The sequence below is a fragment of the Parasteatoda tepidariorum genome, chromosome 4 (genome assembly GCF_043381705.1).
Source record: "Parasteatoda tepidariorum isolate YZ-2023 chromosome 4, CAS_Ptep_4.0, whole genome shotgun sequence".
Lineage (NCBI taxonomy): Eukaryota > Metazoa > Arthropoda > Arachnida > Araneae > Theridiidae > Parasteatoda > Parasteatoda tepidariorum.
Window position 1 is genome coordinate 34638683 of NC_092207.1, and position 18388 is coordinate 34657070.

Below are 18388 nucleotides of genomic sequence, written 5' to 3' on the forward strand. Positions count from 1 at the left end.
TTAAAATTTAAATAAATATTTTATTTAAGTATAAAAACAACATTTTGCTTAGTCGGTATAAAATCTACATTAAAAATATTTAAAAATCACGTCGAGAGTGAAAATGGCTACTGTCATGGCTATGTCGATTTCCACTATAGGCACTTCCTCCACCACTTGATTGATGATGGCCGCTGCTAGCACTCCCACGGGAATACACATTGCGTCCCCGCGAGCTATGTCGTCGAGTGTGTCCCTTATCTTTATCCATTTCATGTTCTTCTAGCTTTTGTATTAAAGACAGTTTTTGTGTTATTGCTAGTCTTAGTAAGGCATTTAGTGTCTTCTTTTCTTCTTCTGTAGCTGTGACCTTCCTCTGCAGCTCATCAAGCTGGGTGACATATTCTTCACAACGAGCTGCGAACATAGCCCTCAGTGAGGCAAATGTGGCGGCATCCTCCTTCAAATTTTTAAGATCATTACGAAGCTTCATCATTGTCTCACTCACTATGGCCTTTTCATTCTCATATTTGCTCTTCAAATTAGCAAGAGCTACCTCTGCCGTCTGTTTGTTAGCCTTCAAAACGGTGCGGAGGGTGGCAATTTGTTCTCGTTTGGTAGACAGCAAAGATTGCAATTTGATTACTTTTTCTTGCAAGTCCTCATTTTCAGTCAGGGAAGAATGCTCTTGGGTACCAGTATGTAGGGTTTTTTGCCGGTGGATTTCAATAGTACTTTCGATGGCTTTGCAAAGATGATTCAGCTGGTCACGGATTGTATCTAACAAGCGGTTCCCAGCAGTCATGAAGTCTTTTTTGTTGTCGAATTTATAATCCTCTTCTAATAGAATTTTGATTGCCACATCACTCTTAAGCTTTTCCCTCAATGTGTCCAATTTGCTAGCATTCATGTTGAATATCAAACTGTAGGGCTGATCTTTATTTATTTCTGACAAACCAGAGTCAACTGAATGAGATTCTGTAAAACAAATAGAATAATTTTAAATAAGAATACATAGTTGTAAGAGAAACCTAATCGGTAACAAATAGAGATATCCCAGGTTTTAAAATTTTAGTGGGTTAAATTTTCGGGCGAAAATTTAATCTTTACCATGGCTGGTTCTGGGCTCCCAGCAAAAAATGATTTTGTTACAAGGCATATATGGCAGTACTTTTACTTTCGTTACTTGTACCGTCGGTACAAGNTTTATTTATTTCTGACAAACCAGAGTCAACTGAATGAGATTCTGTAAAACAAATAGAATAATTTTAAATAAGAATATATAGTTGTAAGAGAAACCTAATCGGTAACAAATAGAGATATTCCAGGTTTTAAAATTTTAGTGGGTTTAATTTTCGGGCGAAAATTTAATCTTTAACATGGCTGGTTCTGGGCTCCCAGCAAAAAATGTTCTTTGTTACAAGGCCAGTTTCAGGTACCAGGCAAATTTTTTTATTTTTTACCCGGCCAGTTCGAAGTACCTGGTAAAATTTGGATTTATTACCCAGCTGGGTATTATTACATTTACGCATAACAGTATAAAAATTGTATAATTTTCTATTGAGCAAATATTTTACAAGATATAGTTCAAAGAAATTTATTGTGCCTACATAAATAAAAACAAATGTTTTTATTTTTACTTTTCATTAAAATAAATATCAAAAATTTTTTTTAAAAGAAAGTTGGATTGACTGTTTGGAAGTACAATGATTAATGTACAATTTTGCAATGAAAAGGGAAAATTTGCTGATAGTGTACATCATAGTTCATTAAATTTTCAAAAGCCATTATATTAGTGCAGATTCTACTGAACATAGAATATTTTTAAAATATTTTAACGAAATTATTTTAGATGAAATGAAAAACTATTTTAAATCTCAAGGTTTAATTAAAAATCAACTATAAGTGTAGTTCATAAGCAATTCATAGAAAAAAAATTATTTTTTTTAGAGAAATGGGGAGAAAACTGGTAAAAAAAATTGACCTTGTTTCAAAATTTATTACTGTTTTATAATACTCATAAAAACTCAACTTAGGGAATAGATTATGCATTAGACATTTTATTTATATATATTACAGCAAGCATCAAAATTTGTTTGGCAGAAAAGTGCTGAACATAGTAATTAGTTATTTTTCATTTTAGATGTAAAATATAAAACAATAGTTTAATCATCTAGTTCGCAGTCTGTTCCCTAGACATATGTACAGAAAACCGTCATGAAAAATTTCAAGTAATTTGAACTAAAATACTCTGAGATATTACATATAAAACAAAGAAAAATAACCCAAAAATTAGTTTCGAGAAAAAAGACAAAAGAGGCACAACTATCAACGTTATAACCAAAATAAATGATTTTTTAAATCATCATAACTTTTGTTCGATTTGACGCAGAAACAAACCTCAAACGGCTAAATAAACAGAAAAATATTTTACTAATAATCGGCTTAAAAATGATAGTCAGGTCCCTTAACTTCATTTTTAAAAAGCATTCTAAAAATCACCTGACTAGCTTATCACAGAACAATCTGCATACTTATTATATATTCAAAATTTTTTTAAAAATATCTCAATAAGAAAGAAAGACATTACTTATGATAATAAGCATACCTTTAACATGATCCAACATTATACGATTTGGAGTTTCTCCGTTAACCATGCAGACATGGTGATAGAGTTGAGCAAGCTCCTCTGACACGGCAACCAAATCATCCTATAAACAATACATATTTAGAGTATCTAGTCATAATTTGAATCTAAAGTCAAAAATGCAAAAAACATAAAATTACCTGAATATAATTTAATGAATAGCTAGCTTCTTTAGCAATTTCACCCATAATAAGTAAATCTCCTTCCAGTTCCTTGATTTTGTTGGTATAAGTTCGAACCTAGTAGACACATAACATAAAACAATATTAATACAGATTAAGATAAAGAATGCAAATTACTTCTTTTAATATCAAATTAAAGAATAATCTATTTTTTTAATTAAAATAATATAAGTAAAGTACTTTTTATTTTATTATTTATGAAGATCATTTTAACTGAATAAAAAAATAGAGATAAAAATTTTATTGCTAAAGTAATCTAGTTGTATTGAACATCTTTTGCCACATGTGCTATTTTATACGTGATTGTTAGGTGGAATAAAGTTATATGAATATGAGAGCTGTATCTCAGAGTAATATAAGATCTGTTGAATGCCCTCTCAAAAAGCAGTGTTCAGTTTGGCAATGATTATTCAAAACTTGCAAAAAGATACAAAGCCTTGCTAAGAGCTGTTACAATTTGAAAAAACAAACAAACATAGGATATGAATAACATCTGATAATAAACTGTATTAAAGTGCATGTTAACAAAAATTTTAATGTTAAATTAATAAAAACTGAAACAAGAGTTTGTATGTTCATACTGAGGTTGAGAAAATTTCCTACAATGATATATTCAAGTAATTTTTTCCCCAAGATATAGTTAACAAGTTCTGCACCTGGATGACTTTGATAATATCTTAATTATTATAGATGAAATTACATGCTGAAAACTGAAAACAATATGAGCATAATATATTAATTTCTCAAAGTAATATAGTTAGAATATTAAATTCAGTAACAGTACTCGTATTTATTAACACATTTTGCAACACTTTAGAATACTATACAATATATTACTGAGCAGTTATGGTATGTTTAATGTTAAATTCAGCTTATTATGATGTTAAAGTATTCCTTCTAAAATATCAAAACTTTATTTTAAAAAGTAATTCAGTTTTCTGTTAAGAAAGAAGAAATTTTTTTTTTTTCAAAATAAATTTTAAGTTTCGTGCGAAAAATAAATTTCCTACTTCTCCCTTGAGACAAGTAAATCCTGTAAGTAAAATCATAACAGAAAAAGAATATTCAAATAACCTTGATTTTGAGATCAGAAATTTCAGCTCTCAACTTCATATTGACTTCTTCGTCATTTTCGTTGATGATAGCTCCCTGCTGCTGCAAACCTTTCACATCATTCTGTAGTTGCTCCACCTGTTGTACTGCAAGTTGATACCTTTGTTCGTGTTTTGTTAGAAGGCTCTTCAATCGAGACAGTTCAGGGATATCCTAAAAAACATAATACAAATAATATTATAACACAAATAATATTATAATACAAATACTTTTATAATAATCATAATATAATATTCTATAATATCTTAAAAACACAATAACTTGTTTTTATCAATTATAAATTACTCTGTAACTTTTCAAAGTTCTTTGTTTTGAATTTAAAAATATAGTTTAATTTAAGAAATAGTCAAATTTACATAAAGATATGTTCTAGTATATAATGTATGTATGCATGTATCTGGACTAAAAAACCAAATGCATGGTTTTTATATAATTAGATATTTCATAATCAAAAGTTTTCTTACTACTTGCTATTTTTTGATAACATATAACTGCACTTCTTAACTCCCCCCCCTACAAGCTCTGAAAGTTTTTGTATATTATGCAAACTATAATTCGTTTTTGAAAAAAATAAAAAAATATATATATGATTTTTTTGAATACCTGAATCTAGAATACAGTTCTGAATGTAAATAAGTTTTGAATGTAGGTATGAAAAGCACAAGAACCAAAATCAGAAATATAGTGTCAAATGTAAGCAAAATCACCTACTCTAGATAAGCAGATCAAATTGCATTATATACTAAGTTTAACGAAGAAAGAAATTAAAGGAAATATCACAAGGTCACCTAATTATTACAGAATCTATGTTTACTTGAGAAAGGCAAGCTATGCCTCAATATGCATTAATGAAATATTTACCAAAAGAAAAAAAAATTAATATGTGAAAATAAAATAAAAAACAAATATTGAAAAATATATAATAACTTATGATCACATAATGCATGTTTCAAATTAACACATACACTTGAATTTAAAATTGGTACATTATTAGGGACTATTTTTTAAATGCTTAATATTTAGATTAATAAAATTTCCATTTTATTTTTTAATTTAACATTTAAATATAAACAAACTGTTAACTCTACCTTTTCAGGTTCATCACTGCAGCTAACTTCTTCAATTTCCTCAGGTTTTCCATGTAAGACGATAAGTGTGTTGATATGCTCAAACATTTTGTGAACTCTGCTATTTTGATTATTAAGTTCTGCCTTCGTTTTTTCTAATTGTTGCTGAGCTTCTTGGAGACGAGAAGATACTTTGGCTTTCTCATTTTCAGACTTAAAATAAATTTTTCATTTAGTTAAAGAAGTTATAAAAAAATCAAATTAAAAAAAAAATCTGAATAAAATAACTGTGAAACATAAATTATTACTATTTTTTTATGTCCATAAATAATTTAAATAGTTTCTTTTTTGTTATTGATATCGCAAAAAAATACAATGAAAAATGTTACAAACATCATATCATTATTCTAATCTTTTTAGACGTATATAGGAAAATATAATTTAAAACTTCTCATAAAAAATATGCAATTGGTTTATTTTGTATAAAGAATAAAATTATAAAAATAAAACAAATACCAATTAGATAATCTTTTCACAGATGCAAAGATAATGCATAAAACAACAAAATAATATGCACAAGAAATTGATTATATAATTAGTAACAACTGAGCTTGGAAAGTATATCACTGTTTTTAAAAGTGATAAAATGAAAAAAAAAAATAACTGAAATTTAAACACATTGAAAGATATTGTTCAATTACAAGACAACTTTGTATTCCAATTTAGTAACTTGGACAATTTACTTGGCTGATTACAGAATTAATTCTTGAAAAAAGTATTCGTTCTAAAATGAAATGCCTACTTCCAATAAAAACTAATAAAGGTGGCCCAACTGTGAGAAAGTATGGCTCATAGTTTCAATGTAATTTTTATGCCCGTTGTACCAAAAAAATGTGATTTATTTTAAAACTTATTTTATTAAAATACTTAATTTTATTTAGAATTAGGCTCTTTTTTCAATTCTATATATTATGCAATACTATTATATTCATCACTTGTTTTAAAAGCATAATTGAAAACTAAAATAGTTCTTATGAGTTACAATGAAATTCAATGGACTTCTTTTTTCCCATTTAATGGATTGAACATTATCATTACAGTCAGTTCTCATCAGGCACGGATTAAGCGTACGTGGGGCCCTAGGCCATTCAAATTTTTGGGGCCCTTAAATTAAATTTTTTTCCCGTAGGGTGACCCGGGGTAATTCACGATCACTCTGCTTCTGGGGTAAATAATGATCACCTAAGTTTTATTTTAAAAAAATTATTATTTTTTAAATTTGAGACATGGACAAGAATGCTTGTACACTTTACTAAAGTATAACTACATTTACTTAATAATAATTTTTTGTTTAATCTAACAAAATAAGTATCTTTTAAACTGCTTTCTGCATTTTCCATTTTAAAGATGGGTTTCAAAATGTGCATATTTTTGCAAAGATCCCCCTCATTTTGAGTTACTTTCTTTTTCTTTGATATAAAAGTAGTGTAAGCTTTTGTTTAATTGCTTCACATCAACTGTAAACTTTATAATTGATTATAGGAAACCACATCAAATGTTGCCTCCTACAGATGGGGTAATTATTGATCACTGGGGTAATTCCTGATCATTGTCATTNATTAAATTAGAACTAAAAAATAATCATAACATTTTGAAAAATCATTGTTTTTCTTAATTTTTTGAAATTTATTTTCAAAAAATCCATTTTAAGGGGGCCCCAGGCCATGGCCTAGTCTGGCCTAATGGGTAATCCGGCCCTGGTTCTCATACAGAATATTATTGGTTGCATATTTAAATAAGCAGGCTATTCCATTATAAGGGAAGTGCACTAGTGAATCTCAAATGATATGCTTTCATGAAATTTTACTTAATAGTTTTACATAATACAAGTTTGCAAAACAGAGTACAATGTTTCGAAGGAATATATATATATTTTTTAATGATCAATGAACATTTAAAATTAGAGCTGTTTATGCTAGCAACATAAAATATAAACAATATTTAATTTTCTGTAAAAATAAATCAATGCTAATGTTAAATATAGTATACAACTTATCATTAGCATTAGGATATAAATCACATTGTACTTTAATGTGATTTATTTTCTTTCAGAAAAATCAGCAATTGAATACTGTTTTAACACACATTTAACAAAAAAAATCTTCGATTTCTTTTCTATATTTAAAATAGTCTGTGAGTGAAGTGTGTCAAAAGAGGATAAAAAATCTATTATGTAACTGCTAACAAGATTTGATTAACTTTAAAACTTTGACATTTGCTCGGAGCAGAAAGTGGATAGGACTCCCCCATTGAAGTGGCAATGGGGGAGTCCTATCCACTTCCCACTATCATTATATTAACATTTTCCTAATTGAACAAAACAAAAATTCCATGCTAGCCAATGATACATTTCTAAAAAAAATCCTCTTTTTTATGCAACTAAGCAAGGATTTGAAACCATAATTAACGATTTAAATAGAGAAATTTAATTTTGGTTTTATACAAAATAATTTGGTGCTACAAATTTTTAGTTAATAAGCATGTCATTTGATTATTCAATAAGTAATTAAGTGGAGACGGCTATATAATCTGTTTTAAGGTATTATTTAACACTAAAATACAATGAAGTTCAAGCCTTGACACCAACAATCACTTCTAATAGTTAGATACTGGTAATAACCCATAAAGAAATCTCCCTACACCTTGAAGTTAAAGACTTAAGCAATTTTAAGAAATAGTATTCTCTGAAAAATGTCCGATAGGACTAAAATATTCAGAATTAAAAGCACCAACGGTACTAGAAAATGTTGCTGAATTTAAAAATAATTTCATAGAAGTAAATAAAAATGAACCAAATGAAAACCTTTCTACACTTGTCTGTTATTTATTTCAAAAACTTGCATGTCTAGATACACTTGTATGAATGTATAGAATGTATGACATAATAGTTAATAAATGAATTTAGAATAATGCTTTTAAATGAAAATTTTTAGACAAATAATATACATTATACTACGAAAACATCAATGCAATCAGATAAGAAAAAGATAGCTGCTAAAATAAAAGATAACTAATAATTTTAACTTCAAGTACAGTTGTATCCTAAACATATATGAAAGTTCCTTTAAATTTATATTTACAAAATGTATACTACATAAAGTTAGTAAATATTAAAATGAATAAAGTAAAAAAACATAAATTATAGTTATTATCCTGATGCTTATAGCCTAATAATGCTTATAACTGACTTAATTTTATGCACAAAATATTATCAGAGTATAACACAGAAAATAATTTTATGCTTTCAAATTTAAAAACAGATTTCAATTAATAATAGTCACTTACCACTTCTAACTGTTTTTCTAGCTTACGAATTTCAGACAAATGAAGTTCACTAAATAAGTCACCGACTGTTGAAGTTTGAGGCTTTGCTCCATTGTCTTCTAAAATTTAGGTTAAAAAGATTTTAAAAAATAAAATTTTAGGGACAAATATATTTTGATATTCTAAGCACATTGTGATATCTGTCATGAAAAAAAAAGGGTAATTTGTTTGCATAATGATTCAAAAAAAGAAGTTAAAAAATAATTGAGAGAAACAAAAAGCTTAACAATGTCTGAACTAAAATTATATTCGCACAACTAAATTTATTATTAAATGTATATTATAATAATTAAAAAAATTATTATTAAATAAATATTAAGTTTTATGAGAAAACTTGAAAAACAGTTGCATGTTAAAAACATGCTATCCTTGGATCTAGTTACATGTGAAAATAATTATAATAAATTTTTAATTTATAATAAATTATTTAATTTACAATAATTTAAAAATGAGAATTTTAAATAATATATTTCATTTTTACTTGTGGAAGTCATAATAAAAGAAATATAATCTGCACAGAATTATATATTTTTTGTCTTGAAGAATTTATAATACACAGTAAAATTTACTAAATTTTGTTGAGAGATTGAAAACTCACTTTCAGATGTGCTGGATAACGATAAAGATGTTAATGTTGTATTATTGTCTGCATCATCTTCAGATGGATCACCATCTTCTTGATTTAAACCTACAAGACGATAATTTAAGTTAGTTTTGTATTTGTAAGATAATTTTGTATCATTAAATATTGCCAAAATGAATGCTATTTCTATATTAACAAACCATACAAAAAATAATTATTTGTGAATGACATAGCCAAACATGAGATAAAATAACTTAAAATAAGAAAAACAATGAAAAAAAAGAGAAGAAAAATATGACAACCGAAGCTGACATCGTCACGGGGTACCAGCCCTGGAAGTCATAAAAGCAAAACCTTTTCTATCGAGAGAGCACAACAAATGTCTAAGATGCGCTCTCTGTACCCCAAGACCCATTAGATGTATTCATTAGACATTTGTCTTTAAAAATTCCATTAGATCCATTAGACTATGTCCAAAAATCCATTAGACAATGTCTTTAAAGTTAAAATATGGAAACGCTCAAGAGCAATAAATAAGACAATACACTGAACTGCTATAATGCACTAAACATTTATCGCAGCACAAATCATGGACTCCTGATTACACAAAACTATAAATGAAGTCTGACAGCTAAAAACGCAAAGGAAAGAAAGATAACTATACACTAAATGTAAATTACAACACAACTCATAGACACCCTGATTACTCGGAACTATAAGCAAAGTCTGACAGTTAAAAACACAGAGGAAAGAAAGATAACTCTACACTAAATGTAAATTACAACACAACTTATAGACACCCTGATTACACAGAATTATAAGCAAAGTCTGACAGCTAAAAACACACATGAATTATGGTACTTCAAAATATCGGGAAGAATGCTTATTTAAATACAAACTAGTACTGAAGTTGGAGGGGGGGGGGAGTTGAAGGAGAAGGCCATTCCTTCAAATATTTGGTTTGTAATCGTACAATTAAAAAAAGAAAAAGGTTAAAGTTGATATTTAAATTGCACATACTAGAATTTAATGAGAGCAAATTCTTTATACCAAGTTGTATTAGTTAATTTTAGGTGGTTTATATATTTTTTTTAAATATAAAACTCTATTTTACATATTACCTAATCAGGTAAGGAAGGAAAAGGAAACCAATCTAAGAGCAAATAGTAATTTTCCAGACATTAGAAAATGAAAGGCTAATGAAGCTCAATTCTTCTCTATAAAGACAAATTTAAAGTAACAAGTAGGAAAATTGTTAAAATTCTAGTTTTTAGAGACCAGTTGATTAGTTTAAATAAACTCCTGAATGTGGTTTGAGAACTACTGTGCATGGTCCCCCTTAGAAAAAGAAAGAAACTGGCAAAATATTTTATTACAGGTTTATCTAATCAGTAAATTTAAAGATGCAACCTTCTTTTAGGTATGGTTTGCACTTTTTTATTATAAGCTTTACATAAAAAAAATTTTGTTTAAAAAAAAAAACTATAGTGCTTTACTTCCTGCTCATTATTGAAACATAAGAGCACGAGTCTACAAAAAATCATGATTCCCCAAGTCATAGTTTTGACAAAATTGAATAATTGAGTTATACAACACAAAACAAATCTTTAACTTTGACATATAAAATAGCTACAAAGCTGAAGCTCTACGCTCGTCATCTGAAGCACGAATTTCCTGGAGGCGATTTTGGGTTAAAAAATGCTGGTCAAGGTGAAACTATAATAGAGACTATAAACCCTTTTTAAAATATGTAAGTTTGTTTTCGAAAATCATGGCATTCTCAATATTTTTTTTTACTGCACTCAAAGCAATTGCAATTTAATTAATTTTTTCTAGTAGATTAATCCCCAAGTGTACCAAGTATTAATCTCTGAATGAAATTCTCTAGAAATTTTTATGTTGCTCACTACTTTCCTATTGGACAGCCAAAGCAAATAGGTTTTCTGATGCAGGAAAAAGTCAGAACTAATGATCAGAGTGTTGAGAATGTAGTAAACAAAATTTGGATGAAAATGGTCATTTACCTTTCAGTTAAGATTTTCACCTAAAAAGTACCTCTGGTAAATAAAGGGCTATTATTAAAAAAAAAGTCCTCAAAATCAAAAAATTAATTAAATTTTATTGTTTTAAAAATTAATTTGTATATTTTATGCAGTGAAGTGTAATATATTTAAAATTTAATGATTTTGGACTATAATGAGCAAATTTGAAATTTATGAGTGTTCTATTGTCAGTAAACCCAGTACTGAATCAAACACTATTTGAAATTTAATTAAGTGATTTAAATCTTAGAAGACAACTATAAGGAATCCAAAGAGTTTTGAAAAAAATATGCAAGGAAAGTTGAAATACTTTGAGTTTCTCAAAAAATAAATTTGATATTTTTTTTTCCTTCAAAAAAAATTTTTTTTTTCAAAACAAGTTTTAGATTTTTTTCCCTTTAATTTGGATTTGATAAGTCAAAAAATTTATTGGATGTCGCAGAAAATTGAGAAAAATGTTTTTAGGGCAGCCAAGTAAACACAGTTTCAAATTTAAAAAAAAAAAAAAATATTAAACGGCTTTTCAACTTAAAGTGGATACTATAGAGTTTTCTTGCTGATTTTAAGATAAACTGTTTCAAAACAAGTTGCCCAATCATGGTTTTGGTCAACTGAAGTAAAGGCTTTTTAAACCTTTAAATTTAAAAGTTTAAAAAAAAAATTATAAAAATTTAAAATGCCAGTTTATATTTAAAATCACCTCTGTTTTCCTAGTGTTAAAATGGAGTAAGAGTATCTCTTTTTTTCATAGTAAAGTGTGGTTATATATCTCTTTTATTTAATAAATTGCTATATTAATAACTACTTTATAATGTAATAAAAGCAGAAGTTAGAAATTACGAATGATTTTTTGATAAGAAATTAAATATATATATATATATATGAATTTCAAAGTTTACCTATATTTTAGAAATTCTTCTGCAAATTCTTATTGATTCTCTAGAAAACTTTTGCGCCCCCAAAAAGTCTCCAGTACCACTAAAGGGCGGTAGTGCCCACGCTATAGAAGCCTTAAGTCCAGATCAATTCATATAACTAATACATTTTGCATATTTTTCTTTTCTGCTTAAAGTATTTTTGTACCTTCCCACATATTGTTAAAATTTTAACTTGTTTTGTTCGTTTTCTTATTTTTGTGTAGGAAAAAAAATAATGATTGATTGGATTGCTTTGAGTAGAATTAGTATGAATAAGTCCTCAAAACTAAAAAGTCATATTTTTGTATGTTCTGACTGAATTCAATGCAACAACCTTTTCTCATCTAATGCACTTAGTTTAGATGAAAATAAAAGATTGTTTGATTGCATACTTTTTTTAAAGAGATTTTCGATACAGGGATAGCTGAATAACTTTATTTTAAGGATTGAAACATACTTATATATAATTTACACAATTACTGTAAAAAAATATTAACATTAAACATTAAGTTGACTGGTATTTTCATTTGATTTTTAGAAAATGCTAAGAGTTAAGTTTGATTAAAATGTTTTAATTGAAAATCAAATTTATTTAGAATGAAAAAATGGCACATTTCAACTACTTTTAGGGATGAGTGGCAATTTTTTTTTAGTGGGATTTAACTGGAGATTATGTTCGTGTCCAAGTCATGTTTTTAGTATTTTTGAGTTATCAGATCATGTATGATTCAAAATGCTGTATTAAAAGACTAAAAATTTTTCGGACGGAAAGTTTTATTATTATTTTTTTAATTTTGGTTTTTGTAAACATAGACGGTAATTATAATCACCATCTATGTTTACAAAAGCTGCAGCCAAACTTAAAAAAATCTTTTCACAATCACACTATAGTATAGATAATTTGAATCAAAATAAGGCAAAACTTGCACTATTTAAACTCTTTTTATCTGAAAGCATCTACTGTCAAAAGTTGAAAATTTTAATTGCTTCCTAAACAGAGAGTATAGTAAAGAGGAAACTATAGAGTGTAATATGCCTAAAATTGAAAGCAGGTGGCACATTAACAATTTAAAACTAATACGTTACAGAACATTTGTATGTGCAGCATTAAATCCCTTGATGCAATAAATAAATATTGTAATTTGATTTTATTTATACCATGCTATTTTTCATCAGAAAACTTCGATTTTTTAAAATTTGTAATATAAATATTAGATTTCGTGAGTAAAAACATATAATAGAATGAAAATGGAATCATGGAAAAGTTTGACAAAGAGGTGGGATTTTATAAAAAAATTGTTATAGATGTTAGAATTATTTAAATCGAATCTCAATAACAGATTACTGCTATTGACAAGTCTAAGACTGGCTATTTTCCTGGTACAATATAGAAATTTTCAAGGTTTTTTGTAAAAGATAGCAACTTTCCCTGACTATTCCCTGCTTTTAAGAGTTAAAATGAAATTCCCTGACAATTCCAGGTTTTCCCAGTTCTCCCTGACCCGTGGGAAACCTGCACCCAAAAAATAGTGATTTAATAATTACCTTGAAGCTTTTGCTATATAAAACGACCCATTGTTAATGGAAAAATTTTGAAAGAATAAAAAGTGGCGATACTGGAATCACCTCTCCCTTTCGGCCTTTTCAATGGACATTTAAGTCACATTGCATCAATGGAATTGCAAAGGGGGCTTCATTTATCAGCTATTATCAATGGAAGAGTCACTGAAAGGACTGTATTACCACCGCTATGATGTATGTTAAAATTATGTGCGGAGCACCAATTCGAATACAATCAGAAAACTAATTTCTTCAGATCATTAGGTTTTCTAGTGAAAACTTGGTGCCATTTGTAAAATGTTTTATCAATTTGAAATCAAAAATTCGGGCGGAAGCAAAGGACCAAAGAAATGAGTTTCTGAACTGTGTTTGAAAAGTAGTTTTCTTTTATTGTATCTTAAAAGTCATGCAAATTACATGAAATTACATGATTAAAAAAAGTGTACTTTGTTCTTATTTTGTCTATTGTTGTGTTCATACATGAAAATTTATTTCTCTATTTCCTTTTAAATGTACACAAATAATCTTATGCATATCTTAACCTTAACTTAAAATAAAACATTGAAGAGCAAGAAACAATATTTCCCCCCTAGCTGTTGATTTAAAAAAAAAAAATCTTAGGAATCTTTTTGATTGAAATCTGTTCTGTATGAGAATAATGGCAGGTATAAAGTTAACTTTTCTTGAAGTCACTTAGTCAGAAGTTATTTCTGTATTTTTGTCATTACTTTAACCTTGAAATTTTTTTAGAGGCTTTCTAACAAAATATTTTTTTGAAAAAATGTTTTTAAAAATCATATTATAAGTTTCCCTAACTATTTCTTCACAATTTAGTTAAAATTTATGATGATTTATTAGATAAACTTGATAAATAATAGTCAAATTAAGGACTTATTACCAAGGAAAATACTTTTTTTCGAACATTACAGTTTCAATTATAGCTATAATTATTATTCATCATAATAATTACTGTCTTCAAATAGTTATTTAAAATATTTCTTAGCGCCTATTAAGTAATGTTTGCCCATATTCTCTGAAGGAGAAAATGGTTCAAGAGGAGTAGTACCATCACTATTAAAGTACTCATAATACAAATATTTAGAAGTAATTTTATAGTGATATTGAAATATATATTTATAAAACAAAAAAATGAATAAATTACAAAAAAAAGAGGCTATAGTTCGAAAAAATAACTAACTAAAAACTGATTTATTTTTGTAATTACATACCAGAATCTTTTGTTTATTTTGGGTTCAGGAAAATAATTGTTCATAACACGTTTTTTTTATTTCAATTATTTATGAACTAAACATTGTCACTAATAAAATTATATAATCTTAAATGAAACAAAATAATTAGGTATTTAGTCTTTTGTAATTTAAGTAGTTTTGCATGTACAATTTTTTTAAGCAAATAAAATTTGCTACTTGTAACATAATAGAAAACCAATCAAAAGGCATATGAGATTCAAACTATTTTTTATATCTTTTTGTTTCTCATAGTAAAACCAATAGTTATATTTATGAATGCTAGTTAATTTTTTTGAAAATAAAATATAAATTTTTTTGTTCAAGATTGTGTACACTGTGTTCTCAATAAGTGCTTTTAAAAAGGCGGCTTGCCCTGCCTGCCTTTTGATCCCAATAAATGCGTCCTCTTTGCCTTTTTTGTAAAAATAAACCCTTAAAAACACTGCATTTTTATTGATATTCCATTAAGAAAAAAAATTAATTCACTGTTTAAATAATGATTATATACTGGTAAAATTATATGTGTTTATCGGATTAATTCTGATTACTATTACAAATAATTACTTTATTAGGATTATTTTAAACTGTTTAAATTTTTATAAGTATCTTTTCTCAGGGAGGGGGGATATTAATAAATTTCATAAGTGATTTAAAATTATTTTTTAAAAGTAAATACCAATTTTTTTTTAAATGCACCTTTAAATGTTTATTTTCAGTTTAAATTATAGAAAAAAAAGCCTTCAAGTTGCTTATCAATTGATAATTTTTTGTTAGTTTACTTTATTTGAAAAAAAAAAAAATCAAACAAAAAACTATGCACAGAGATTGCTTTTTAGTGTGCCTTTAATTATTTTTACAAATTACAAATTTTTCTCTTATTTCGATAATGAGGCAGAATTAATTTTTGAAGTATACACATAAAATAGTATAAGAGGGTAATTTAGAAATTATTGAGGATAAAATTCAGTTATTACAAAATATAACACTTTTTAATAAATTTTTATGGTGTTAAGTGAGTGCCGTTTCAAAACTCAAAGTGCCCTTTTCAGAGTTAAAGCACCTAGTCCGGTTTGATTCCTAGGGAGAACTCATGCTTTTATATGCATTTTATCATATTTCTGAATAATATTTGACGATAATTTATTTAAGGGAGGCTACAAATTTGTCAAAACAATAGTGAAACATTTATTCAAACAAGACTTCAACGAAATTATAATTTTTTAAAAAGCATTCACTTATTGGTTAACTTGCTGAATGACAGAATATAAAATTTGGTCAAAATTGACCAAAGAGAGTATTATAATAAAAATTTAAAAAAACCAGTATTCTAGTTTTTATTTTTAATTTTATGAACTTTTTGACTGATTTCTTACAAATTTTGTATTTTGTCATTTAAAATTCAAAGTTCAAGCAAAAAATTTTTATGAATGGAATTTCAAATTTTTTTTTACTATTATTTAATGAAATAATAAATAACAGCTTTTTACATAAAATTATTATAGGACAAATAAGTTTCATATTTGCAAATTTATTTCTTCTGATTTACTTAATTGGTCACAAGGATATGAGATTGGTCACAAGGATATCATTAAGATGTTCAAAATTTTTACTGCTCTCTTGACTAAACTATTGGGACAATTGTCTTTTTATTGCACCTACCTCTATATTACAAGTGTCAAAACCTTAATCAGTCAGAAAAAGGTATGTTTATTAAAAGAAAGTACACTTTTGTACCTGATTTCATAGCTTAAAATATTGTTTCCACTTATAAATTAGTATATTCGAGGTCAATCCTTCAAACCACTAAAATAGAATTTAGAAAACTCTGATAATAGATTAAAAGTTATTTAAATGTTAAATTTTATCTATGAAATGGCTCCAAGTGAAAAAAATTTTTTTTTTTATTATTCTAAATAAAAATTGTATCGTCCTTTAAAAAAACATAAATTTAAAAAAAAAAAATCCACAAAATTGAAGAATAATTTCAAATAATCGGAAAAAATTGCTGAAAAATTTATAATGACCATCAATTTAAAATTGGCAACCTCTTGAACTAAAGACAAGCATATTCAACTATTATGTTACTAAAACATAACGATTGTTGAAAAATTGTTTTTCTCTTACACAACACAAAATGTTTTTAAGGAAAAATTTAAGTGGAATCAAAATAAATATTATGTTTTTATCCAGCATCTTAAAATCCATTAAAAAAGTTTTGTTTGATATTAAAACTATCCATATTGCCATTTTTTTCTAAGGTTTAAAAAATTATTCAACAGAGTTTATTTTGAAGAATTAAAAGTGTAAGTAAATACGTAAAAGAAAATTGATGACAAAGAAAACCCAGAATTATTAATTACAATGTGGAGATAAGCGATTATATTTCCGTTTTAAAAGGTATTTTTAACAAAAAATAAATAGACACAAATTGAAAGAAACTATTTAATAAAAGTTGACTTATATTCACAAGCTCAAGTTTGGACATGAATTCATGTACATGCACATTTTGTTTTTGAACAAATACAAACAATTATTGCACACAAACTTTCCAGTTCTTTATATCAAGATAAAATTTTTAGAGGAAAAAAAAATCTATATTTTGATTTTATTGTTCTAAAAACATGAATAAGATAGAAGTAAGAGCAACTAATTTTTCAAGAAACTATTCTTAAACATGCAAAAAACTAAGTTCAAGATTTTCTATAAGGTAAAGAAAAGGATAGAAAAAAGCTAAAGATAATTTCTAAATAAACAAATTGTGTATCTACTTCTCTTTTTTTTCTAATAAAAGACGTTTTTAAAAGAGAGATCAATGACTCACATTTTTATAACAATCAATCTATTAATCAATTAAGCTGCAATATAATAAATGGAAACTATTATGGAAATTTTAAAAAGAAAAAGAAACTGATGACAAAGTATTTAAAATCAAGTTTAAAAAAAGGAGCCCAAAAATTTTAGTTGAAGAAAAGAAAAGAACACAGAATATGTAAGACTAAAAACTTTGCAGCCACAACTATTTCAATTTTTAAAGAATTATTTTGAAAATTAAAATAATAAATTAACAATATTCTCTAAACCTTAAAAATAAAATTATGTATGATATATTTTTTAAGAAGTCAATTTTTAGAGGGAGGGGCTCAAGAATATTTAAAGGAACTCTAAATTAGTTGCCACCTAAATTAGTTGCCATTTCAAATAAGCATTCTAATACTTATTTTTTCCTATGTTTGTGAATCAATGACACCATGTAATTTTAAGTTACAATATCATGTCCAAAGTATTTTTTTAAAATACAGGATTATAAAAATAAATGTTTAAATTCGGGTTTAAAAATATTTAGTGGAAATATCATGTTCTTAAAAAGATTCTTAAATGACTAGGATGAATATAACTAATGAGCAATAACAAAATCACATATTTTTCAGCAAGAGAGATCACATATTTTTTCAGTGGAGTAATGAACAATTTTTAGGGGTGATGTTTAATAATTTACTTTTGTAGATACTATCGATATTAGATACTTTGTAGATTTAATAATTTGTAGATATAAGGATAAAAATATTGGAGAGGTATTTATGTCAGTTCAAAGAGACTACCATAAAATTCAGTGTCCACTGTTTAATATTTATCTGTGACTTAAATGGAAAAACAAGAATACATG

At 26.7% G+C, this 18388-nt stretch overlaps 1 protein-coding gene across 2 annotated transcripts in view; it reads right to left on the bottom strand.

The window, feature by feature from the left end:
* The window catches only part of LOC107449670 (protein bicaudal D), a 27718-nt gene continuing 9330 nt past the window's right edge, over positions 1-18388 (bottom strand). For both annotated transcript variants that reach the window (XM_016065275.4, XM_016065273.4), the window contains exons 6-12: positions 8971-9060; positions 8334-8431; positions 5010-5201; positions 3883-4074; positions 2767-2865; positions 2588-2690; positions 1-957 (exon numbers count right to left, since the gene is read on the bottom strand). In XM_016065275.4, the coding sequence (XP_015920761.2) occupies positions 80-957; positions 2588-2690; positions 2767-2865; positions 3883-4074; positions 5010-5201; positions 8334-8431; positions 8971-9060 (1652 nt within the window). In that variant the 3' untranslated portion in view covers positions 1-79. The remainder of the gene's footprint in view (positions 958-2587; positions 2691-2766; positions 2866-3882; positions 4075-5009; positions 5202-8333; positions 8432-8970; positions 9061-18388) is intronic.